Source organism: Thermobia domestica, chromosome 2, assembly GCF_964235325.1.
Source record: "Thermobia domestica chromosome 2, izTheDome1.hap1.1, whole genome shotgun sequence".
NCBI lineage: Eukaryota > Metazoa > Arthropoda > Insecta > Zygentoma > Lepismatidae > Thermobia > Thermobia domestica.
Genome location: NC_137455.1, coordinates 355202485 through 355229643, shown reverse-complemented (window position 1 = coordinate 355229643; position 27159 = coordinate 355202485). Strand labels below are relative to the sequence as shown.

The window sequence follows — 27159 nt, the reverse complement described above, 5'->3', positions numbered from 1 at the left end:
TCTGGGGAGCGCGGTGGCTCAGTGGTAGAGCGTTCACCTCCAGTGCTTGGGGTCCCTGGTTCGATCCCAGCTCGCGCCGTGTGGACTTTGTGGTGGACAAACACCGTGCTCGTGGGTTTTCTCGGGTTTTCCCGTTTCCTCCCACTTTCTTCATTCCACCATTTCACTCATCTCACATCATCATCGTCTCCTTTAGCTTAACTGGCATACACGTGGGACGTAAAACTTAAAGATTTCATTTTCTTTACCTATTCTCATAGTAAAACCAAGATTCTGGTATGAATTTCCGGTATTACTAATTGCTTCAATATGGTAAGTAAAATTAACTTAGGATCAAATAGCACTCCTAGATCTTTAATTAAGTTAGGTGTCTCTAAAATAATTCCTTCAATAGAATAATATTTAATGCTGTTTTCTTTGCGGGATTTGCATTTACTCACTTTCAATTTAATCTTGTTGTTGTCACACCTTTCTTAATATTACGCAAGTCTATTTGCAGTTTTACACAATCTTCAAGCGAATTAATTTCGGAGAATATTTTAAGATCGTCCGCGAATAAAAGAATGTTAGAATAATGAATATAAGACGGTAGATCATTTATAACTAATAGAAATAATATCGGACCAAGATTTGAACCTTGAGGGACTCCAAATAAGGCTGTGAATTTTTTAGAACTATATCCTTTGTACATGACGGCCTGTTGATGATTTTTCAAATAGGACGCAAAAAAACTAGTTGCTTGCATAGAGAAAAAGTCGTTAGTTTTTTTAACAGTTCATCATGGTCTACCAAATCAAAGGCTTTTGAAATGTCAGCATAGATCATATCCACTGGACCTCCTCTATCCAATTCATTTACAATAAAATCTGTAATGATAACTAATTTCATTGTTGTTGATCTATTCTTTAAGAAACAATGCTAGTATACTGATATGACGGGTTTTACACGACATATTATCCTCCTGAATATTACTTGCTCAAACACCTTTGCAAATGCTGATAAAATAGAGATAGGTCTAAAATTCTGTATGTTCTTCAGATTCTGTATGTGCATCACTAGATTTAGGGATAGGACCAACTATAGCTTCTTTCCAGCAATCCGAAAACATGTTTCTAATGACATATTTATAATTGAGAAGTTTGATGTAATAAAGGCGTAGGCGAGTTTACGCTTTTTTTTTTTTTTTTTTTTTTTTTTTTTTTTTGCATCAAACGCATTTGTGGCTTTTGCTATGCTTGTTTCGCATCCTGGTAACATTTCAATTCAATATCGGAATAAAATGCTGCATATTACATTGTTTTTTGTTAGAAAAAAAACTACTTAAATTTTCAACATCGTTTTTCTCCAACTGCAATATTTCAGATTTACGCCTTTATTGCATCAAACTCCTCAATTACAAGTAGCGGACGTTTAAAAATGTCTATACAACCCTTAAGAGTCTTCATCCCGGCGAAATTAAAATACCGCTAATTTTACCTTAATTATGTGCTATCTTCAAATAGATAAAAGATAATTGAAATATGAAACAAGAGCGCCCTAGACAATATTATTTTGCGTGAGATACCGTTATCACAAGTCACCTAGTGGCTTTCCGCTTTCAGCTGTTTAGAAACACGAAAATAAATGCCGATTTTCAAAATGGCTCGAAATCGAAAGCAGATAAGTGAGTCATGATAACGGTTTCTTATGTAAAATAATATTGTTTAGGACGCTCTTGTTCCACATTTCGATTATCTTTTATCTATTTGAAGATATCACATAATTACTATAAAATTAGCGGTGTTTTAATTTCGCCGGGATGAAGACTCTTAAGTATGTACGGTGGTATGCCATCCGATCCGCAAGATTTTTTGGGTTTCAACATTCTTATGGTTTCCTCAACTTCTAGAGTTATTTCATTTAAAAGAAACATATCTAAGGAAGCTTGCAAAAAAAGATAGAGAAAGAGAGAAAAACTATTGAATAATAATAATAATAATAATAATAATAATAATAATAATAATAATAATAATAATAATAATAATAATAATAATAATAATAATAATAAGATGAAAGCTGTCAGGTTTCTAAAGAACCATATTATTTGTTTTCTGATTTCAATCTCTTCTATAGGATTTTACCGGAAGTAGAGAGTATTACAAGTACCCTTAATAATATGGCTGGAAGAACACGTAATGGAAAGAGGACTGAAACGAGGTCAAGTAATAGATTGTGAATAGGGGATACCTCAGCAACCATCAAACATCGTTCTTTCTTTAATAATACAAACTAAACAATATTTCAATAAAGCTCTTTTGTATATATACAAAAAATTCAATGTAATTCTCTTTTAAAATGCGCTGTTTGAGATAAGCTTAGACAAGAAGTGACAACTTGTCAAACGCAACTGGAAAAACCAGCTTTTAGCACCATTTTGAATCTCTTGCACACCACTACTATTTCTGCTGTTATCGCATTTACTTTTGTGCTCCTTTCCCGTGTTTTTTTGACAATTCTCTCTTCTCTTCGCTTCTCTCTTTTTTTTTATTCTATTCTACATCCGTTGATGTGTTTGAGGAGTAGCTGCAGTGAAAAGTCCCTCCCAATAGCCTCAAAGAAAGGAAATAGAAAAAAGAAGAAAAAAGCTATGTGATTTTGTTCGTACCAGTTTCCTTTGTTACGTGCGAATTCCTTGGACCTTTCTTTAAGATCTCCGATTACTGAAAGTGTTCTGTGTCTTTTGAAAGGAGCACGAGAGCCCACGGATGGAACAGTATTTCTCTCTTTCTGTCGGGTACTTCTTCGTGTTCGTGAAGTCTTTTGTCCTCTCGAACTACGCCCGTCCCATTCTTCGCTGTTTCGACATAGATGACAATGTTGCCAGTAGCTAAGCATCAACATTGTCTCGCAAGCTCTTAAATAAAATTATACGATTTAAAAACATATATATTTTCTGATAATGTCCTGTATACTTAAGTCACTTGAATGGTTAGCATTCTAGCGTAGCAACTGGAAGGTCTCGGATTCGAATACAAAGGTCAACTATTTTGACTGAGAATTCCAAAGTTTATTTAGTTTCATCGCACAAATTTTAAACAGATTAAACTTTCGAATACTGACAGTTCTACTGTAACTCTGTATCTGTATAAAAGTTTTCTTTGTGGTTTGATATGTGAAACACGTATGTAAAGTTTGTTCGTATTCTTATGGTTAGTTTTTGATATAACACTTTTGGGAAATATGGGCCTTGTAATTATTAGTTCTTCAAATTGCGAAGAAAGTGTAGGATAAACATCATTCTTGTTTTCGTATATGCCGTTTACGCTTCCCTGCACTTAAAAAAAAAAAAGTTTTAGCTAATCACATAGAGGCAATAATGAAGAATAGTGGATATTTAGGAAAATAAGTCATTTGCTTTTTACAGAAATTATAAAATAAGCTAATATACAGTTTGTGGTATTTTATTACAACTTAAAAATATTTAAGCTTGGTTTATACTTGTGCAATTTTCGAACATTGAAATTTCCTCAATATATATGCAAAATTAAAAATCTTTAAAACGATTATTAAACAAAGCTCTCTGGTATTACAGTTTAGAAATGTTATAGGTGGCCAGACGGGTTTCAGTGAGTTTGGTCATACCATAAACTCACATCACTTAGAATCCTATCTTTTAAGACTGAATTTCACTGCTTCTTAGGTAATGTATCTCTTCAATTGTCTCGTGATGCTGGATCTACACCAGAAATATATGTGCCCACTGAGAATCGAATTCGAGACTCCGCGTATCTGCGCTTACTAATTCTGCTACATAAAATGCGTTCTTCTTCCAAAATTGTCATATTGAAAATCGTTATCAGGGATTCTAATAAGGTAATGGGGAGAGTATGAAAATTTGGAAGCTGAAAAAAATAGTTGAAGTGTTTTAAACCAACTAGTAACTAAAAAATTTTTGTAAAGACTCTACAATCTACGTAAGGAAAGCATTTTTAAGAGGTCTAATCACTGCGAAATTAAAATACCGCAAATTTTAGAGTAATTATGTGTTATTTTTAAATAGATAAAAGATAATCGAAATATGGAACAAGAGCGCTCTAGACAATATTATTTTGCATGAAGTACCGTTATCACGAGTCACCTAGCAGCTTTCCGTTTGCATCCATTTATAAACGCGAAAATAAATGCCGATTTTCTAAATGGCTGGAAATCGAAAGCAGATGAGTGAGTCGTAATAACAATATCACATGTAAAATAATATTGTCCAGCAAGGAAGATATCACATAATTACTGTAAAATTAGCGGTATTATAATTTCACCGTGATGGGGCCTCTTAAGCAAGGCTATACATAGGAGTATATTGAATATGGTTGTTGTTGTTGGATGAAGTTTGGCGTCTCTTTTCAACACCAAGGCGAGGAGACGTGGACTTGTAGTCTAAGGTGAAATCTGAACAATCGCAATGTATTCAAATTTCAATTTCATCACCACTGGGAGTCGAATCCGAGACCCTGTGCAACAGAGCCGGCGCGCTAACCATTAGAATAGCGAGAGGACCGGGTTGAGTTCAGAGGTAAGAGTGTGTATACTAAGTACATTTAGAATACAAGCAAGTGAAGTCACATTATTAAGGTTTTGAGAAAAACAGACATAAAAATTATGTGGAAAGCTTTGCAGTTCTGTATGTTATTTACAATATCTAGACATAAATCATTCAAGCTTAGATGAAGAACTTAAAAATGAACTATGTATAGTCAGCGACAAAAGTTTTTTTTTTTTTTTTTTTTTTTTTCATTTGGTAAAATTTATTTTGGGAATAACGGTATAACAGAGACCGTACACAGTTTCACCGAGTTTCAAAGATGGAACATATGGAAAATTACATTCTTTTTAATTTACTGAAAAATGTACACAAATTGTCCTTCCATTCTGAAGTTATTTACGAAATTAATTCCATTAAACGGACAGAACTTTTGTCACTAACTACAAAATGACTAAAAAATTTGGACTTGATTTCCTTGTGCACTGAACGTGTTATATCAGTAGGAAAAATTAAAAAGGTCATCATGGATCATGAAGGATGGACACCTTTGTTATTATTGTGTTCCTTAAAAAAATCGTGAAAAGAGTTGGGGATATAAAAGAACTTGAACAACGTTTTCGTTTTAATGGGTAGCATGAATGCGCTTAATTTTTCTCATTGTTATTATCCTGAAATGTTAGGCAACGTGGAATGTCATTTTTGTATTGTGGGGAAGTCGCTACTTTCAGGATAATAACAAAAACGCACCATGCAGGCTATTCTGTCTGCGATCGAATCCTCAGTCATCTTACACTGACAGTGATTGTGTTTTACGAACTGACATAACACTGGGATCAGAAAGGACAGAGTCCTCTATTAAACTGAAATTTGACCTACCACTATTCTGATCGTTAATTTATTCGAGGCGAATATTTATTCAAATTACTGGAATAAGGATGAAACGTTTGGCGGATTTGTGTAAGGCAACTGTTTTAGAGACGAAGTATTGTGGTCATGAAGAGACTGTTCAGTGCGGTAATGTATTACATGGTGGTCTGAATTCGAGTTTCAGCAATGGTTTTTAGGCAATATAAATAGGAGAACTTGTTCTTCAGAACATGATATTACATAAGAACATAAAGTTATTTCAATCAATGAATTAAATATTAAATTTTAATGTTGGATTATTCAAATTTTAGCATAACTAATTCGGAATATTTAATCGATTTTTTTTTTAAATATAGAGTTGTCTACTAAAGAAGAATCAAGGCTGTCTTGTCTCAGATAAGTATCGCGAAACTGATGTATCGTCTCGGAAATAGTATCTGTTTTAATTGGAAGAACTGTCTCTCATCACGTATCTTGTCATGAAAATTCTGTCTCGTCTCGGAAAATGTGTTTGTTTTAATTTGAAGAGCTGTGTCCCGTAACGCATCTTGTCATAAAAAATTCTGTCTTGTCTAGGAAATGGTGTTTGTTTTAATTGGAAGAACTGTTTCTCATGACGTATCTAGTGATGAAATTTCTGTCTCGTCTTGGAAAGTGTGTCTGTTGCAATTGCAAGAGCGTGTCTCGTCAAAAATATTCTATCTCGTCTCGTCTCGCCGTGTGCAACCCAGTTTTTGTGTTCCTACTAGACCACGCTCACCAAAACCAAACATTCTGTTCATCAGACTGTGGGAGGATAGAGTTTAGAATTTGCTTGTTTGATCTTTAGAATTGAACATCCTTGTTTTACTACAATAGCAGCCCTTAAACGTGGATGAGGGGAACATAGTGGCTGATTTGTAGATTGCTCACCACTGGTGCGAGAGGTCCCTCATTCGATCGTAAATTTATTGTCGACAACATCGTGTCCATGGGTTTTCTCGGTATATTCCCATTTCCTTCCACATTCTAATTCCATCATGATTCAGTTGCATTAATCATCCGTCTTCCTTAGCCTAACATGCATAATCGTAGGACGTAAGGTGGGTGCAGGTAAATACGCCATGTTAAGGGTATTGTATTTTTTATGACCTTAATTTTCAGAAACACAAAAAAACAAGACATGCGCGTTGCAGAGCAGCCTTTTCTACGTGTAGAAAAAAATGTGGCAATGATGCGACTCACTTCTATTTTGTACCCAAGGTAAAAGTAAAAAGTGTTACAAAGTGGCGTATTTACCATCACGTGCAGGTAATTAAGCCAAGTCTAGGATATTACTAGAAATCTGTAATAAATCTTGCATCTGTATTATACGAACTCAAATATTACTACACAACAGGACTGAAGCAAAAAATAGAATAATCAAAGTGCAAGATGAAGATAATACGATAAAAAGTAAAAACAATAATCTCCAAACTTGAAATTAAGTTCCAAACTGAAAAGTTTTAGTTCATGAGAACACAAACACACAGTGTCACTGTATTGTGACTTAAAAAAAAAAAAAAAAAAAAAAACTACACCAATATTACATGGAACATGTGGAACAAATGGAAATATCGTTGTCTTCTGCAGTCAGTCCTGCACAAGCCCTGGCGTATTTTGCTGCAACATGCTTAGTATTGATTTAGTAGTCATGGAATCACAAATACTGAAATTACACTTACAAAACAAAGTGTTCCTAGACGGACACAAGGATAAGGAGTGCATTGCTATAAGCAATCGGCAATGTTCTGAGTTACCACGGTACTAATAACGGATTCTTACCTCTAATGAAATAATAACGTCCTTTCATCGAATCTTCCCGAAGCAAACAACACTGCCGGAGTATTCGTCAAATCGGACTTTTCCAAGACCGTGGCACCTATTGGAGGCGCATTTTTGCATATATTTTCGGAAACGTTCCAGCACCGTGCACTTTGCGTATATACCTGCAGTTACCTTATTAGACGTGGAAAAACTCTGTAACCAGGAATCTAAAACACTGGGAGTAGCACTATCGTCTTCAGTACATAAAGTGACACAGCGTTAGCCATGTAGCTACAAGAAAAACTATGTAATGTGATTTCAGAAGAATCTAATGTATGCTTTGTAGTTATCAACATGATGGCTCAGTGGTTGAGCACTTAACGGATCATGTGACGCCATGTAGTTTACGTATCTGGGAGTATGCTTTGCTTGTGTTTTCTCGGAGTTCTTTCATTCTCTCCTACGTTCCTTTGCACTCATTCGTGCATAACTTTTTTCATTTATCCTAAATAGTATAAGCGTGGTATATTAAATTGAAGATTCCATTTAAATTTTCCGTTAATAATATTTCAACCTTACGGATCTTCAAGACGTTTAGAGTGGCTTTCTTTCCATCTACGCCCTTGTGTGTGTATATATGTATATACTAGCGTCAATTACCTACTTCACTGGATTAAAATAAGAAAAATTAGTAATATATTCCGTTAATCAGTCACTTTTTACTATTATTGAAGCTCTCTCTGATATCGGTCATTTTCGATCATTTTTATATAGTATCTCCCCCTCCCGTCCCCCAAATTGAGGAGCTGAATTTGGATTTAAACTGCATCGAAAGTGTCACTGTTCATCTCAGCGACCCCGAAAACTATGGATTCGACACTAATATCGGCTATTTTTTTTTATTATTTTTATATATCCCTCTCCTCCTCTCTTCTCCTACGTTGCAGCGTCAAAGTGAAATGATTAAAACCATTCCGAACCTCATCTATGTTGAAAATGTTATCGAGATCGATTGGGTGGTTCAAGAGTTCTTAAGTCAGAAGTATAGTCACTTTCATTTATATTTCTTTATAAATAGGGCAGACCTATCCTGTGCTTAGCATCAAAGTTACCGCAAATAGTGAAAAGTATACCTCCCATATTATCTACACTATAGTTTCAATACTTTTTAAAAAAAGGTTACTAGTACAAATTTAACATTCGAGATTCAAATACACACTTGATACCGTATAGATATAGATATAAGAAAGAGTTTCTTTAGCGTGGCCCAGATATCATACAGCCGAGCATGAGCAATAAATGAATAAAATATAAACCCGCGGTGAGGTTGAATGGCAAATAAGGTCACCACTGATGACCTTTTCCCCTCTGTTTTACATCGCAAAAGAAAAAGCAAAATAGCCAATTTTCAGGGATTCACATATAAATATGTATAAAAAAAATGTAAGCCTGTCTTGTTTTATTTGGCGTTGAATTACTGAACAAAATCTTGTTGCATAGGTTTCTGGTTCTCTCTGCATCTTATCAATATGCAAAAAGTTGCGAAGGGAAAACAGGGATAGAAATAAGGTCAAGGTCAAAGGATATATTTGAAATGAAGCTTCAGTTCCAGCGGGGAAATCTGATTTTGGGATACAAAAAACTACCACAAACTCCACAAGAGTTCCAGCAAGAATATTTCATGCTATTATATTATGTGTTGTTTCGCCAAACTACCGCAGTACGTGCACATTTGATTCATCTTATCGAAGATTCGATTCCCAGTGAGAACAAAATTTTCTGTGTTAACTCAGCTCAGCGTCGTGAGTCACTTGGATTAAGACGCAACGAATTCCAGTCTGGAAGGTAAGAAATAACGGAGATGTATACCGACGTGTTGGTCATGATTACACACACCTTTCAAATTAAAAGCCTATCCACTGACCGTAGCCGTTTTGAGCTATAAAGCCATGGATGATGTTTTAGTAAATTATGTTGTTACGGAAACAAAATACTTTTGTATAAGTGAATTAAATAATGCCAGTTTTCCGGACTATTCGAGAAGTATAATAAAGTTTACAAATCTGTCCGCGGACAAAATCCGTTGTTTGAATGGATTATTTTAGTAATCTATAAAATTCTATATATATAAAAATGAAAGTGATCATGTTTGTGTCTTAATAATTCTTGAACCACCCGACCGATCTCGATCAAATTTTCAACATAGATGAGGTTGGAGACTTTGAAGGTGCAACTTAGGGGAGGCGAATATATATAGATTACTAAGATAATACATTCAAACAACGGATTTTGTCTGCGGACAGATTTGTAAACTTTATTATACTTCGCATATATATAAATTATCGAAAATGACCGATATTAGTGCCGAATCTACAGTTTTCGGGTTCGTTGAGATGAAAAGTGACACTTCCAATGCTGTTTAAATGCAAATTCAGCCCCTCAATTCGGGGGAAGGGGAGGAGGATTTATATAAAAATGATCGAAAATGACGATATTGTTGTCGAATCCATAGTTTTTGGGGTAGCTGAGGGTGAGACGAACAGTGACACTCCTAGCCTCCATTAGTGCTCCTAAGGGGGGATGGTGACATGTAAAAATAATTGAATATGACCGATATTAGTGTCGAATTCATAGCTTTTGGGGTCCCTAAGTTGATTGGCGACAGTTTACATGCCCTTTAATCTTATGTGCAAAATGAAATGTATTCTCCCCGTGCGAAGAACGGGTATAGATAGATTGAAGTTAAAAAGCATCTTCGGATTCATTAAAAAGAGAATGGTACCTTTAATCTATAACTAGCCCACTTTTAGGGCACTCAAGTACTGACTGGTTTCAATGATCTAAACATCCAGTAGACCAAGGGGGATGAGGCGTTAACTTATAAAACGAGAAAAACTATTATAACAGCTGGAACTCTTACATCATCTCAACAGAGCATATGCAAAATAGATTATTTAAAGAAGCAAGCATCTTGAGTAAGGGTGCTGAGTTTAATTACTGTTGTACACGCGGAGTCTTAGCATAAGATTATTCTTATAAATCTTGAAGAACTCTTACACGAAGGGTGAAAGAGACGACAAGTAGAGGGGTGAAGATGAGAAGAATTTCTCTCCTTTTACTGCTTTGCCTCTTAGACGAAATGCATTGATGTTTCCGTTCAACTTCGTTTTATTTCAGCCTCTCCGATGAAGCAAAGCATTTCTCGTTGCTAATGGCGGCCCCTTATCTTTGTCTTCAGTCGCCCCTTTTCCAGACAATTGTGCACAAAACGACGTTGAAGTGAGGGGACGTGAAGACGTGGTGAGGAGCGAGTGACGTTGTATCTTTTACATGAGAAAACGAAATGCGTCGTGAAAATCAATTTTATGAAGCAGAACTGTTTATAGGGTGTCCCTTGATATTACACTGAGAACTAGCAAAAATGTTATCCAATTTATTCACTTTCTTCTTCTTCTTCTTTTTAAAAATATAGAGTAAAAGTAAATTTATACCGGATGTACATAGTAAAAAATGGATGTACCAATTCAACAAAATAATAGCACTGTGTTACCTAAGTGATGTTAAATTTTGACACACACCTGGTGTTACTTCAACTTCGTCGCACTTTGAGTAAAATGTTAAAATGATAGTCATAAAATCAACTGACATGATGAGGAGTCATTTTAGTAACACACCATTGATGTTGTTACATATAGCTCCGAACTTTGAGTAAAGTGTTAAAATGGTAGTCATTAAGTCAAGTGTCTGACATGATGAGGAGTCATTTTAGTAACACATCATTTGTGTTGTTATATATATAAGGAGAGTTCCAAACTTTGAGTAAATTGTTAAAATGGTATTCATTAAATCAAGTATCTGAGATGATGTGGAGTCATTTTAGTAACACAACATTGGTGTTCCTGTATAGAGAGAGACTTCCGCACTTCAAGTAAAATGTTAAAATGGTAGTCATTAAATCAAGTATTTAATATGATGAGGAGTCAGTTTAGTAACACACCATTATTGTTGTTAGTTATAGCTCCGAACTTTGAGTAAAGTGTTAAAATGGTAGTCATTAAATCAACTATCTTACATGATGATGAGTCATTTTTGTAACACACCATTGGTTTTGTTTTATCTAACCCTATAATTACCGAACTTACTTTTACAAAAATATTTTATTATTTCTTAAATAGACATAGCTCATATGAGAGATAAAATGTGATACAAGTTATTTACAAGTGGTTACGTGGAACAAAATGTAATCGCAAACGAGAAGGAACAACAGATGGCAGCTCTTCTATTTTTGTAAATGTTAGAAAGTTCATACTGCTATGCTTGCAAAACTATTTTCGTGAAAGACTACAGGAAACATAATTCGTTGTTTGTTACTTTGTATAAATGTCAAAGACACAACTAAAACTTTGCTTATAGTAAAAATAAAAACTGAAACAAATTCTAAATATTAGTTAGTAGATGTTTATAATACTCTTACAAGGCAACGTGAACTGTTAAAATTAAAATGTAGGTATATTTATCTACAGAATTTTGAGGTAGCCTTGATACCTGTGCTAAATCATTTTTTTTAAGGGGATCTCCTACCATCTCCGCTTAGGTTTCTAACTCTCCATTTGATAACATGTAAAATTTAATATGGTAATTTCTAACAAAGTATTGCAGGTAATAACTTGAAATTTTTAATACAAATACACAAGACCCATATAAATCCAACCACGGTCTCCAATTTACGTTACATGCGTTAGATTAATTGCAATATATTCTTCAGTAAGTTTGGCAACAGAGAATAAAAAGTATGCTGCAGAGGGGAGAGGGCTGACCATCTGTTTGCTTGTTAGCTGCTTTTAAAAGGACGCTCTTACCAGAAAAATCACGTTGTGATTCTCACTTCTCAGTGGTTAGAATGGTCTGGACTGGAAGAGCCCAAAACCTCTTCTTTCTTCCTTTCACGGTTTGTTTGTTTCTTCCACCCCCTGCTGTCACAAGAAGACAACTTGTTTCGGAAAGCACTTTGAATTAGTAGCGAAAAGCCAAACTGAATGACACCACGGACGGATTAAAGGGAGGGGCGGTCACTCCCTCCGAGAACATTTGAATACTTCGAATAATCGGAGTAAGAAACTAGAAATTGCGTAATCTAATAAGAAAAGTTTGTTGAAGTATACAAATCAAGACGCATTTTAAGTGTCACAGCATTGTACTCTCATCCCCTCCCCTCCCAATTCCCTTCTGAAGAAGTTCTCTTTTGTTTCTTTGTTCCATATTAGCCTTTACACTTACACTTTCATTATCCAGTATTGATTTTTACCATACCATCTGCACAGAAGGCGAATAAGGTCTACGAGTCCTTCTTGCCCCCTTTTTTAAAAATTGCTAATTATAATAAAATTTATCGAAAACAATTCATCTCAACGATAAAGACTTATACACATTCATTATTGCAATTTTAAAATAAACTCGCCGCCTGTCGCGTATGCTAGCGATCTAATATATACGAATAGATGAAAAGTTAGTTTGAAGCGTATTGTTTTTCTGTAATTAAGTCCGAATTCATATTTGTTTCTATTGTTGCATCGACAAAAGTGAGTGCTAAATCGATTTAGGCTCGTTGGTCTTTGCGAGGTCCCTAAAGATGCAAGGCCGTGGGCAGTCGCCCACCACTTGAAACGCCTCTGCACTAGAGGTCTGCACGTGCTCGGGCCTACAAAGAATGTATCACTTCGGGCCCGGGAGGGGTTCGGGCAGTAGCGTCATTTCAGATTTGGCTTGGGGAGCCAAGACCCCTTGATATATGTAAAATTTCGCGTTTTTCACTGATTTACTACTATGCTATTGATAAAATTCTATAAATCTCAAACTCGGGAGGGGGGCAAATGCCTCTCCCTGTCCTCCTAAATGACGCCCCTGGGTTCGGGCTGTGAATTTTTAAATATACAACCATATTTCTCGGACTTTTTCGGGCCTAACTTTGTAAATATAGTGTAAAACGATACAAATTGCACCGTTCTTTCTGGAGGACTTTTAAAACACAACTGCAAAATCAAACCTCGAATTGCTGTAAATAAAAATACAATTTTGCATTAATAATTAAGTTTCTGCAATTCGGGCTTATTTCGGCCTCTTTTGATTCTCACAGAGCTCAGTCCGGGCTAGGGCCTAAATGCTAAGACATATTTTGGACTCGGGTCGGGCCTCACATTGTAAATTCACAGGCCGGGCCCGGGCTGAAAATTCCGGCCCGTGCAGACCTCTGCTCTGCACCCGCACACATTCCTTCCTAGTCCAGAAAATCTCCTCCCCTCCGCATCGTCAATAATGGTAAATTTGTTCCTCGTATATTTGCTTATTATTGTAAGAGAAGTTCAAACCAGAACTCTAAAATTTGTTCGTTCTCTGGAATAATGTGAGTAATGCAAATTAAGAAAGATATGCGTAATATACAAATGTCAGAAAAACTTGATATCAATTTGAATAACCTTTTACGTAATGTTTATTTTAGAAATAATAAACTTATGCAAGTATATCGAGGCATCTGAAATTTAATGTTAAATAGTGGCGAGTGAGTCAGAAGGGGCGTGCACTATTCAGTTAGTCAAAGAACTCATATATGTAGCTTGAAAACTAATACTATTTAAACCAATATTGAATTAGACAAATTTGATCACTCTGGCCACAGAAAAGGCGTCACCTTCTATGGCCCACCCATCGCATGATGGGAATGAAAGACAGAGGAAAAAAAAAAGACAAATTTGTAAAAAGTAGGATAACCATAATTGGAAATAGTGTGTGTATTTTTTAAGGAGGAAACCCAGAAGTACATTCTCGATATAATAATAATAATAATAATAATAATAATAATAATAATAATAATAATAATAATAATAATAATAATAATAATAATCTTTCTCACTTCAATCATAGGTTGATGCGCAAGAAGGAAATTTTAAAACTTTTCTCTCCCCTGGGAGAGCTGTTTTATAATTTGATAAGGTCTCTTCTTCGTAACTGCATCTATCCCTGATCGGGCCGCGGTGGGTCAGTGGTAGAGCGTTCACCTCTAATGCATGGCGTCCTTAGATCGATCTCAGCTCGCACCAAGTGAACTTTGTGGAGGACAAACACCATGTGTGGGGGTTTTCTCGGGGTTCTCCCGTTTCCTTCCACTTTCTGCATTCCAGCATTTCCTTCTTTTCACAACATCACTAGCTCCTTTAACCTACCAGGCATAACTGTGGGACGTAAAACTTATAGATTTTTCTATCCTTGATCTTCCACTTCCTGGTTTTTCTTCTGCCTTTTCCCCTATCAACATGGTGATCCAATCGGAGTGCCGAATAAGATGTCCAAGTATGCTGTTTCTTTTTTTTTCTATTATCTTCATGATCTGTCGTCCTTCATTAGCTTCCTTTAGTACGTCTTCATTCCTTTTCCTTATACAGTATTATTATTATTACACAACCACACAAAATAAATAAAAGTTCTGTGCACTGGACCCCAGGGTATTGATTCGATGTATTTTGGTACCCAGAACCCAAATTTCGAAACTCCAGGACGATTTGACCGTGTCAACTTTGTTTTATGGGCGGATAACGTAAGTGCTGTTGTACGTTTGCTTATGTTTATCGCCCATTTAAAAAAATATCACGGTCAATCGTCCTGGGGTTTCGAAATTTGGATTCTGGGTACCAAAATATTTTGAATCCATACCCTGGGGTCTGGTGCACAGAACTTTTATTCTTTTTGTGTAGCTGTGTTATTATTATTATTATTATTATTATTATTATTATTATTATTATTATTATTATTATTATTATTTTCCATGCGTACATTTTCTCGAAAATATCCTCCCCCTAAGAGATGATCAACAATTCATTCCTGAATAGTACTCAGCTTCTTTTCCTACTAATGACTATTTAGGAGTTTTTCCTTAGCTGAATCTTGTTATATTGTGTCTCCATTGTACGTAGAATAGGATTCGATTGCCAGTGTAAGCTCACAACTTCCGAAGTTGAGTCAACATCGTGAAAGAAATGGAGAACTATCCGAATAAAGTGGTAGCGATCTCTGGCCAAGAAAGACGAAAGGATTGTTTGATGTAATTGCACTGATCACGATCTTCTAGGTTATGAATGTTTATCAGCTGGCATATCCAGGCCCCTATGGGCTGTATTGCTGAGTTTAGATTTTAGACTAATAAACAGCTGTCTTTAGAAAATAACCTTGTAACACAAATATGATAGTCATGAGTTCCGAACCATAGTGTCAAGTGGTATAAATCTCACTTGGGTGGTAAAATTTGTTATTAGACATTCGTGGAAATCAACTGCTCTGTTAAAATATTTCAGTTTTCTAACATTGTTATGCCTAATTATTATTAAGCATTAATAATTAATTATTATTAAGAAGAAGCTGAAAATCGAGAAACATGGAAAAAATATTTCAAGGTCCAAACTGAAAATTAAGAAGAAACGAAAAAAATCTCATCAGTCCCAGGACCGGCCAAAAGGCAGAATACTTAATAATAATAAGAAGAAGAAGAATTTTAAAATTTCGTTCTTGATTATAAGAATACATTATACATTATAAAAGTCGTATACAAAGAAATGTATACATCCTAGAAATAGTATATACATATCAACGAAATACCTTACTACTGTCAAACAACATTTGTACTGTGTATACATTTATATTAATTCTATAGACTGTCACGTCTTTTAATCACGTGGCTCCCCAGCTTGCCTCACAACGATGAGCAAACGCCAATGATCTGAGTATTCTAGTAGGGAATCGAACCTAGAATCACGCGAACAGAAGTCAAAAGTTCTAACCACAATATTATGGAACCCCTTAGTATGACGTTATGCTTGAAATTCAAATGATTCTACCAAAAACAATTATCAACGAAATAGTTTATTACATCTCTAACACATTACATTTATACTGTGCATACATCTATATTAATTACATTATGAAAAGGAGTAGAATGACTATATGCCTGAAATTAAAATGATCCTACAAAAAGCATATTTTTCAACGAAATACCTTCCTATTGTCATGTATACGGGTAATTTTATTCGTGGGTGGAAGGAGGAGTCGCCCGAAGTAAGGAAGAAATACAATACTCTCCTATCTGATAATTGAAATCATGAATAAATTTTATTATTATTATTCTTTCTGTATATGTTCATTTTCGAGTTAATCATTCCATATCGGACTCCCGAAGAAAAAAAAAAACTATCGAAACAGCTTATTGACCGTGCTGATAGCGACTACTCCCTGTCACGACACCGTTTTTCAGTTTTGTTAGTGTTAGGAAAAAGAAGAGTGAGAAAGAAGAGTAGCAGAGGGAGGCAGAGAAGAAAAGAAAAAGAGAAAGAATGAAGAAAGATAAAGGATTGGAGGAGAAAGGTTTACTGGATAATTCAGGAAATATAGTAATGAACTTGAATGGTTATTAACGAAGGATCAATTCCGAAGTGATCCGGAAATAGACACATGTCCATAAATACGAGCCTGATCTGGGTCCAGGCGACTGCACAAGAGGGAGTTGCCCAAACCCAGCCCAAGCTAGGTGAAAATGGAATTTAATTGGTTGTAAGGTAATCCTGAATGGTAAATATTAACTATCCAGTCTCTGAACTCCATACTCTGAGATCGACCACACATATGAATTAGCTTGGCGAGACTTCCTTTTTTGAAGGAGAGAGTACCAAATTCTTTTCCTCTTTGATTCCTTCATTTTGTCACACTTCTTGCAACACAGATATTATAGCACAACGACAGTAGAATTTCCAGTAAGTGCACTTTGCAGTTCGTTTCAAGACTATTCTAAAACTCAAGGGTCACAAAATCACCCTCCCCTCTTTCCCTTTTCGAAGGGATCTTTCGGGGGGAAAGGTGAAAAATGTGGAAACAATTGGATACAATTACTAAGAACATTTTCCTTCTTCCTTCACAAGTCTCTTGTTTATGGTCATTTCATCTTGTGTGATAAGGCGGACTTCAGAACACAAAATTGCAACGCTCCAGATTCCCTACCCAAATTGTCACGCGGTTCGTATGTCAGTCTTCGAGTTTCTTCAAAGAATGTTACATTATCTGCTATGAGATCTGCAAACGATCTCCATTGTATAACTGCTATCTCGATAGAGGCAGTGGACAAAACTGAGGACAAAGCTGCCCAAAACAAGTTTTTGACAAAAAAAAAAAAAAAAAAAGGAAGAAACAGAGACAACATTTGTTTTTAGCCAGAAGCGCTCATAAATCACTACCACGTGACGCGAAGACTATTAGGGCTAGAGGTTCAGCAGAGAGCTCTCAATTCCTGGAGAAATTCTATCCTCTACGTTGCCAAGTGTAAACGGAAGTATACATTATAATTAATCTAAATTGATCTGGGGCATTAAATCAAAAACAGAAACCATGAACATATAGGTATTGCTGTTGGAAAATATCATGGAAAATTTTGAGACGGTAAGTGCAATATCTTGTTAAATATTCACATAGAAATATCTACGTGTTATCTTATAGGAATCCTGAAACACTTGCAAGTGGGTAGACATCCCCTTAAAAAGTAAATGTACCATTTCGCTTACCACTGACGAATAATACAGTTACCAATATTATCTCAATGAACTGCGTTTATTGTGCTACCTGGGGTGTTACTAACAAAACATGGTGTGTGTTTGTTTGTACATACGTATATAGAGACATCATCGTGATGCTGTTCCTATTTCCGCGCTCTTTCGTCATTCACCTAGTTTTATAACACCGCCGCGGTGTTATATTCACACCGCTTAATGCCGTCTCTGTGTGAAATCAGTAACATCTGGCTTCTGTTAACCGCAACACCGTATCCTTGATGTTGAAACAGCGCGCTAAAGTATAGTCGTGCTGGGCTGTGTTAAAATTGAGCTGTTTTAACAGTGTCATTCATATTCATATCGTCTTTATTGCAGAAACTTCAGAGGACATCTAAAGCATTACAATCGTCAAATCTTAAAGTTACAGATTAAAATGCATACAGAATATTTACAAAAAGGTGAAAGGAACAGCTGTGTAGAATTGATAGTTTTTCTCGTTATGAAGTTTCCCCCATTCCCGTTCCTCTTCGGTCCGAATATTCGTCTCAAGATCTTGTTCTCAAACACTTTCAGTCTATGTTCTTCCCTCAGAGTAAGCGACCATGTTTCGCAACCATACAAAACAACAGGCATGATTATCGTTTTATATATTTTAAGCCTCAAATTCCTCGACAAAATTCGCGACAACAAAACTTTTTGAACTGAATAGTAACACGAATTCCCTGCTTTCAGTCGACATTTCATTTCTTCGTGGATATAGGGGGGGCGCGGTGGCTCAGTGGTAGAGCGTTCACCTCTGGTGCTTGGGGTCCCGGGTTCGATCCCAGCCCCCGCCAAGTGAACTTTGTGGTGGACAAACACCGTGCTCGTGGGTTTTCTCGGGGTTCTCCCGTTTCCTCCCACTTTCTTCATTCCACCATTTCACTCATCTCTCATTATCACCGTCTCCTTTAGCCTAACCGGCATAACCGTGGGACGTAAAACTTACAGATTTCATTTCATTTCTTCGTGGATATAGTTTTCTCCTATTTTTATACTAAATTTTAATTTTTAAATAATACACTTTGACTAAATTTTAATTTTTAAATAATACACTTAGACTAAATTTTAATTTTTAAATAATACACTTAGACTAAATTTAATTTTTAAATAATACACTTATACTTAGACTAAATTTTAATTTTTAAATAATACACTTAGACTAAATTTTTAAATAATACACTTAGACTAAATTTAATTTTTAAATAATACACTTATACTTAGACTAAATTTAATTTTTAAATAATACACTTAGACTAAATTTAATTTTTAAATAATACACTTATACTTAGACTAAATTTAATTTTTAAATAATACACTTATACTTAGACTAAATTTTAATTTTTAAATAATACACTTATTATAATTACATGTAATAAAATACACTTTTCACAAAACAAAGGACATTTCTTTTAAAAATTAGAAAAAACTATTTAAATTAGTTTCATTAAGCGAAAATCTATATAAATCATTGGGCCAAAAGCATTACCTTTAAGACGGCTTTTTAATATATACATTGTAAGTAAAAAGTCTCAAAGAAAATGAAATGCAATATCGGTTCTTGCTTGTTTTCGGAAGGGGGACGAGGTACAAATGGGGAAATATCTTTCGTAATTTCGCAAGAATTATTATTATTCTTTACAAACAGTTAAAAAAAATCATAATAATGACAGAAGCTTCTAGATTTTGCTGTGTCTTCTATTTAGAAAGATAATCCACTAGTGAAAAGTTGAGTTATGTAATAAACTTTGTTTTGCTGACAAAGCAAGTAACCTCAATGATCGCGTTTTGTAACTTGAAAAAAAAAAAATTAAAACTCAATATTCTGTCTCTGTCTCTGAATCTGTCTTTTCTTTTTCTTTTTTATATTCTAATTAAGAAAATTTTTTTTAGTCTTTTGTTAAGTGGAGATGTTCGAAACTTATTTTATTTTTAACATGTCTTATTCTTCCACAGACTGTTCCAGATACGACTGATTCCTGATAACAATATTTTCGCTGACGACACCATTTTTGAAAGCACCAAGGGTCCTGTGAATTTCGATATTTCTAAAGCATACACTGGAACATTAGAAGGTAAGATGCATTTCATTCATAACGTTACAAATATATACAAAAGTACAAATACATACCAAATGCTAGTAAACCATTTTCGCATATTTACTTTAATGATACATAAAGGTAATAATAACTCCAATGGGGTTTCTGATTTTTTAATTTTTTTTATGGACACCTCCAGGGACGCACCCAAGAATCTTTATAATAGAAATCAATGGAATAAATAATTTTCCCATAGAAATCAATAAAATAAATAATTCATCATAGAAATCAATGGAATAAATATTTCACCATAGAAATCAATAGAATAAATAATTTTCCATAGAAATAAATGAAATAAATAATTCACCATAGAAATCAGTGGAATAAATAATTTCCCCATAGAAATCAATGAAATAAATAATTCCCCATAGAAGTCAATGGGATAAATATGTCACCATAGAAATCAATAGGATAAATAATTTCCTATAGAAATCGATGAAATAAATAATTCACCATGCAAGTCAATGAAATAAATAATTCCTCGTAGAAATCAATGAAATAAATAATTTCCCCCATAGAAATCAATACGATAAATAATTTCCCCATAGAAACCAACAGGATAAATAATTCTACATAGAAATCAATGGGTTAGAGAGCAGAGATGGCGCTGCAGCCAATTGCATACGCAGAAATACGTCCAGGGAAAGTTCAAACTTCCAAGTACTTATAATTTCAAGTGTGTCTATATATAGGTATTTCATGTGATATATATATATATATATATATATATATATATATATATATATATATATATATATATATTAATGATGAAGTATATATTTTAATATGGTAAATATTTATCATTATACAGTGTCATGCTTAAGATATATTAAAACGTCTAACTTCCCTCCCTGTTGTGTACGCCACTGAGTGCAGCTATATAGCTCGTCTCACTTACGAACTGCCTGCGTGCCTTCAGTTGCCTATTCCTGATCTGGAACAAAGATAACTCCACAAGCTGTTGACTCATAACACCATAAAATTAGGGTTGGTGTCAAGAGATTGGAAGATATCGTCGTTGTAGTGATTTCTCGAAACAGGTCAAAGGATGCAAATTGGAAATGCAAATTGTGTGTTTTTTTTTCTTGTATTTATTTATTTAAATCATCCTCGTTCAATTTCGTTTCTTTTTTCTTTTCCTTCCTTGAACATGATTATCGAGAAGCTCTCTCTACATATTTATATAAAAATAAGAACCTAAATTTGCATCCGGTTGGCGAGCGAAAGCTATATCTCTGCAAGCTGTTTGTTACCCGACGCAACCAAGAGTGTCCTTGGGTTTCTGAAAATTAGGACTATTCTTCCCGGTAGCTCGGAGCCTCCTCGGGGGACAGATAAACAGAATGGAGTTTAGGAGAGAGGACGAGATTACGCGGGAAAAGTTATTCCTCAGCACTGATATTCAGTAGGAGAGGATAGAGGTGGAAGATGATGCCCCCTACCCCCTTTGTACAAGCATCCAAAAAAATGTAGAAGAGGAAAAAACTAGGGAAAAAATACACTTTATTTTGTAACCTGAAATCTCTGAAGAAAGAAAACTAAAGACTGCAGATAACGCATAAGGAATGTGAAACAGATATCCGTTTGCATTATTATTGTATATATATATATATATATATATATATATATATATATATATATATATATATATATATATATATATATATATATATATATATATATATATATATATATATATATACTGTGTATATATATTGAAGTGGCCAAAAGTGCTAAAGTCATTAGCTACGATACTTCTCGAACCCTCAGAAGTTATTAAATGCAAATTCTAACTCACCCCCGCAGACTCGCCCTATTCTGAAACCTATATCAACTTTTTGTTTTTTACTGTTTTTTGTTCCATTTTTCCCCCTTGTAAAGTCATACCAAAATGGGTCATTTGGGGCACATTTTTAGATATAACGTTTTCCGTTCTGGCTTTGTCCTATAGCGTAAAGTTTACAACCACTACCAACAATGTGATGATACCCCTTTTCCCTGATGTTTGGTTGCTTGCATCTCTGCTTCTCGCTCGTTTTTTAACATGTCGAATGTTTCCGGAGTGATGCTACATAAGCACGAATGTAGCTATAAAACGTTCATAATTACAGTTTCATTATGGTTGTTAACACCAACACTTCACAGATTCATAAACGCACAGAGGAAGACGAAGAGCATAATGATACGAATTTGGAAACAAACCTAATCACAAATATTTCCTCTGGACGCGTAGGGGTCTATAATAATATTGACATCCTTTAATTATTTTGTGGATATTAGATGTTTGGTTAGTATGTGTGTTTCTAAGTTCGATTCTTCACAGGGACTGTTGTTGTATAAAAGTGTTTTATATTTTAAAATATTAATGAAAGAAGTATTGAACGCGTCAAACCTAATGAAAAACGCATCTTTGTGTGTGATTATTTCCCAATTGTGTGTTTATATGTAAGAGCTTTTGCAGTAGGTATATTACAATATTGAAATTACTAATCCACTAATCGATTAGTTTGGGAAACTTGGTATTTCGTCTTGAAGCCATCGTTTAACTTCCTTACAAGCGAGTAGTTTCGTATTTCAATATGAGCCACCGTTTATTTATTTATTTATTTTTGTAAGCGAATAGTTTGGTATTTTGCTTTGAGCCACAGTTTAATTTCCCTAGAAGCCAGTAATTTAGCATTTCACTTTGAGCATGGGTTAATTTTCCTACACTGAGAAAAATGCGTTATCCGGACAGCGGTATATTGTACAAATATACGGAATCCTTATGTTTACTTCAGAAATCAGTATGGAGCATATGCTATCCATATGCCACGTACGTACTGCACTTTTTCTCGTTTACATGTTACATCATGCCGTTGCTGGATGTCTGACATCTAACAGTCTTCCGTTTATTACATACGTATACGTATGTTACATACGTCCATCTGTATGTGAAATCCAGACCTTCTATATTCAATTCTTTCGTTCGTAGGGAAAGTACGTTTATTCGGAACATTTATACGGAAAGTCGTATAAAATATACTTTTTCAGTTATACGTTTGCTGTACGTTACTCCAAAACCTACAGGATTTACACATGTAACCTACGATCTTACGTACGTCACATAATTTTTTTTCTCAGTGTCTAAGCCAACAGTGTGATATTTCACCTTTGATCCACCGTTTAATTTTTCAACAAGCCAGTAGTTTTGTATTTTGCCGTAAGCCACCGTTTAACTTCTTACAAATCATTAGACTGGTTTTTCGCCTTTCAAAACAACCTTTATTCTTAAAAGTATTGCATGTAGTTTGCCACGATGTTGTTTGCCAAACTCGATTTTGGTGTTGTTTGCCACGGTATTGTTATTGTTGATTTACCTTATCTTGTAATCGTGAAGATTGACCAAAATTGACTCATAAGCTAAGGGTCGTTAGTTAACTTTATAATAACAATCAAATTCAATATATTTATAAACGACGCCAAGCACGTTATCGAATTACTTCGCTATCAACTATTAACGCCAAGTTTATTATGAGTACAATTGAACAGTTTATTTAAAAACACAGCTGACGTGATGACGATTGATCTTCCCAGCAGTAGGTAATGCTTGTAAGTAGGGGTAAAAGTGGATCTGAACAGGTAGGGGGACGATAGGTAGCGGCATGACGTCAAGCCGTCCCCTTGCCTATCTTTACCCATTGTAGTTTTTTTAGGAACTGGGGGGACGCCATACATATTTTTGAAGGTGGGGGACGGCATCTCCCCGCATTCCCCCTCACTTTTACCCCTGGTGGTAAGTAAGAAAAACGAACGATATTCCTGTCTTTTCAGTGAATGTTTATCGAGTTTCTTTTCTTCTTAGTACTGAAAATCCTTTAAAAAAAAGGGCATTTTTTCTTAAAAAGACGATATTTTTAACAGGACCAAAATTTCCAGTAAGCACGACCCCTGAGCATTTTTTAGTGGAATACTCCATAACTAAAACTTTTTTTGTGTGTGTGTGTGTGTGTGATCATGATAAGATACTTTTGGGAAATTTAATCTGTCATAGAAGTATATGTCTCGTGCAGTCATGTAAAAATGAAAAAACACAGATTTGGTAACAGATATGTTCCTCGATTCTCAAGTCAGCCTTAGATAAATAAGGATGCACACAGGTATATCGTCAAATACTTGTCCCCCGAAATGGGTCAACCTGTTGGGAACCCCGTTTTTATTAAAATAGCCAAGTAACAGTCCAAAAGTAGCTTAATTTTCTTGCATTATTAATGGATTATTGATACTCCAGTATCCTCGATATTTTACACGGTCCCTCCCAACATTATGGGCTGCTCTGGCTCCAGGGACACCGGCATATATTTAATTTCTTACTAGTACAATAGAACTTACTAATAGATACCGCATTGTGAAGACATTCGCTCAGCTAAATCACAAAAGCAAGATAAGATGAACAGCGGCGACTCAGTCTGGATGAGTTTATTATAAATGCAGAATTTAAAAATGCATTTATAGAACTTAAAATGTTTTTTTTAAAAGCCCTAAAATATGTTTTAAAATGCTGTAAAAGGTGCTATTGAATCATATTTTTTTCGTAATATTATGTAAAAAATAAATCGATTCAGTATCTTTTTCGTATTGTCACTCTTGTGCAGTATTTCAAGCAGAGTGCAAATTTCATGTGAGAATTGTCAGCAAAGACTTATACTACATTGAAACTGTATTCTTTTCTTTAGGAGGAGTGCACTTAGAAAATATCAGTTGTTCCCCCCAAACATTGTGCTCATCTGCTAATTGCCTCAATGCTAGCGCCATCTATTAGCGACAGGCAGGCACGACAGGGACGACACCTATCAGGGTACTGTGAACTATTAGGAGTGTGACAGACCCATATTTTAATTCACGCTCGACCCTAGCCATAGGAGCTAAATACGCCGTTCTGATTGGTTGAAATTGTGTTTCTCGCCACGTAGCGTACATAGAGCAGAAATCGAACGCCTACTGCTTGTCGGTCCTCGTGGCATAACAGGCTAGTAATGATAATCGCTTTTGGCGTGGGTTCAAAACCCGGCCAAGGGAATATTTTTAAATTTTCATAACACATTTATCATTAAAATAAGATGAGAATAATACTCATTTGTTCTTACGTACAGTATATATTATATAAAAAGTGATTTATTACATTACGAAACAGCTGAGCGAGCGGTAGCGAGTGTATTTAGTTCCTATGGCTAGGGTCGGGCGTAAAAATTATGCGTGGCGGACAAAATGACATATTTTTCTTATCTTGTTTCATTTCTTTTTTCTTTTTGAAAAAAAAATCCGTTAACTTATTAGAAGATATGCAGTTAAAATAATGAACAAATACTAAAAATGTACGTAAATATTCCAAAAATTTAGAAAAAAATGCAGTTATAATTAAGAAATTGGTAGAAAATACAAAAAGGTGTTTTTAATCACTCAATTTTTAATGCAACAAAATTATGATAATGAATAATGTTCTATTCCTTGGAGAAAAACGATGCAAAAACGTCGAAATCCTAATCTTAGTCATTTAGTGTTGAAATGGAGTTTTTTACGTGGAGTGGATCTCTCTCTCTCTCTAGATGGCAATATATCGCGTTATTTTCATTTTACAGACATTTAAGGCGAAATTTGCATATTTATCTAAAACTGTTACTGTAAACGTTTGCAACGAGATTCTTTTCGGCAACCAAAATTTTATACCAATATTTTAAAATAATTATCTACCAAATACAATAAATTAAAAAGACAACTTCTGATACAATACGATCCCTGGCACATACATATATAGATCACACTTATTTTGTTTAGTAAATAAAGAATATTCGTTGTTAAAAGGTTTTGTCAAGTATGTATTGAAATTTGCTTTCATAATTTGGCACAAATGCAAGATGTGAACATAAGAAATTGGGAAGGTGGGAAGTAATATGTGGCACTTACTATTGAAGGAATAAAATCTGAAAAAGTTTATCTCTATTCGTTGTACTACAGTCTTGTTAAACAAAACTGTCGTGAGTTCTGTACGTGAACTCAACATTGGTAGAAAAATTTGTAACAAACAATGGTTTTTATATTTGCCTCATATATTTGTCACAGGTGGAAATACATAACTGTTCGTGGACAGAAAATAGAAGGATAACACATGAATCTTAGACTTTTCTGGTACGCAACCTACAAGTGGCGCCAATCTGTCTTCAACATTGGGGGGACAAGTAAGAACGCACTTTTTTTTCAGCAATGCTCAAAATAATTGCGAAGTTGAAAAACAATCCTGTGGAGGATCAGGGAGCAGAGTTGTCTTCAACATTGGGAGGCGGGTAGATTTAAGAGCCTGCCTTACTAAAAATAATAGAAAATTTACCATTTTTCTTTTGCTTGTTTATTCATCAGTGAAAGAAGAAAATGAAATGCAAGTCACCACAATCATAAATAATACAATTCTACATCAGAAAATATGAACCTGAAGAATGTTCAGTGTTGCCATCCATAGAAATTACAGTGTTGCCAGAAAAACAATTTCCCTAAAATCTAAGTTAAGGCAGCGAGTAGAGGAACAAACTCAACTGCATTTGATTACGTATCATATTGTTTTGGTTTCCTGTGAACTACTTTTTAAATAATAGTTGTATTTAGTTTGTAATAAACAAAATAGTTCTAACGTACAGTTATTAAAACTAAATAATAATGTTAATTAAAAAGTAGTTCACAAGAAACCAAAACAACATGATACGTAATCAAATGCAGTTGAGTTCATTCCTCTACTCGCTGTCTTAACTTAGATTTTAGGGAAATTGTTTTTCTGGCAACACTGTAATTTCTGTGGATTGCAACACTGAACATTCTTCAGGTTCATATTTTCTGTTGTAGAATAGCATTATCTATGATTGTGGTGACTTCCATTTCATTATCTCCTTTCACTGATGAATAAGTAAGCAAAAGAAAAATGGTAAATTTCGTATTATCTTTAGTAAGGCAGGCTCTTAAGGCTTGTTCTGGGGGTGACATCAATTTCATCTCTTTCCTTTGTAGCAATCAGACACAAATCATCATAATTTTTTCCCCCAAAAAACATATTTCAAATCGGGTAATTTAGGCGGACAGTTGCCCCCTTTCCAAGATTGGAGGTGACATGTCCCCCTCATCCCCCCGTGATTTGCGCCAGTGCAACTTACCTGTATTTATTAGAGTGTAGTGAAAGCAGTTTAACATTCAAACCATAGCTCTTCATGTTGGACTGTCTACAGCCAGCTCTTTGATACCACATCGA

At 34.9% G+C, this 27159-nt stretch overlaps 1 protein-coding gene across 1 annotated transcript in view; it reads left to right on the top strand.

Moving 5' to 3' along the window:
- The window catches only part of LOC145678796 (disintegrin and metalloproteinase domain-containing protein 10-like), a 502666-nt gene that overhangs the window by 318031 nt on the left and 157476 nt on the right, over positions 1-27159 (top strand). Inside the window, exon 3 of the mRNA XM_081749311.1 lies at positions 19747-19865. Within this exon, the coding sequence (XP_081605437.1) occupies positions 19747-19865 (119 nt within the window). The remainder of the gene's footprint in view (positions 1-19746; positions 19866-27159) is intronic.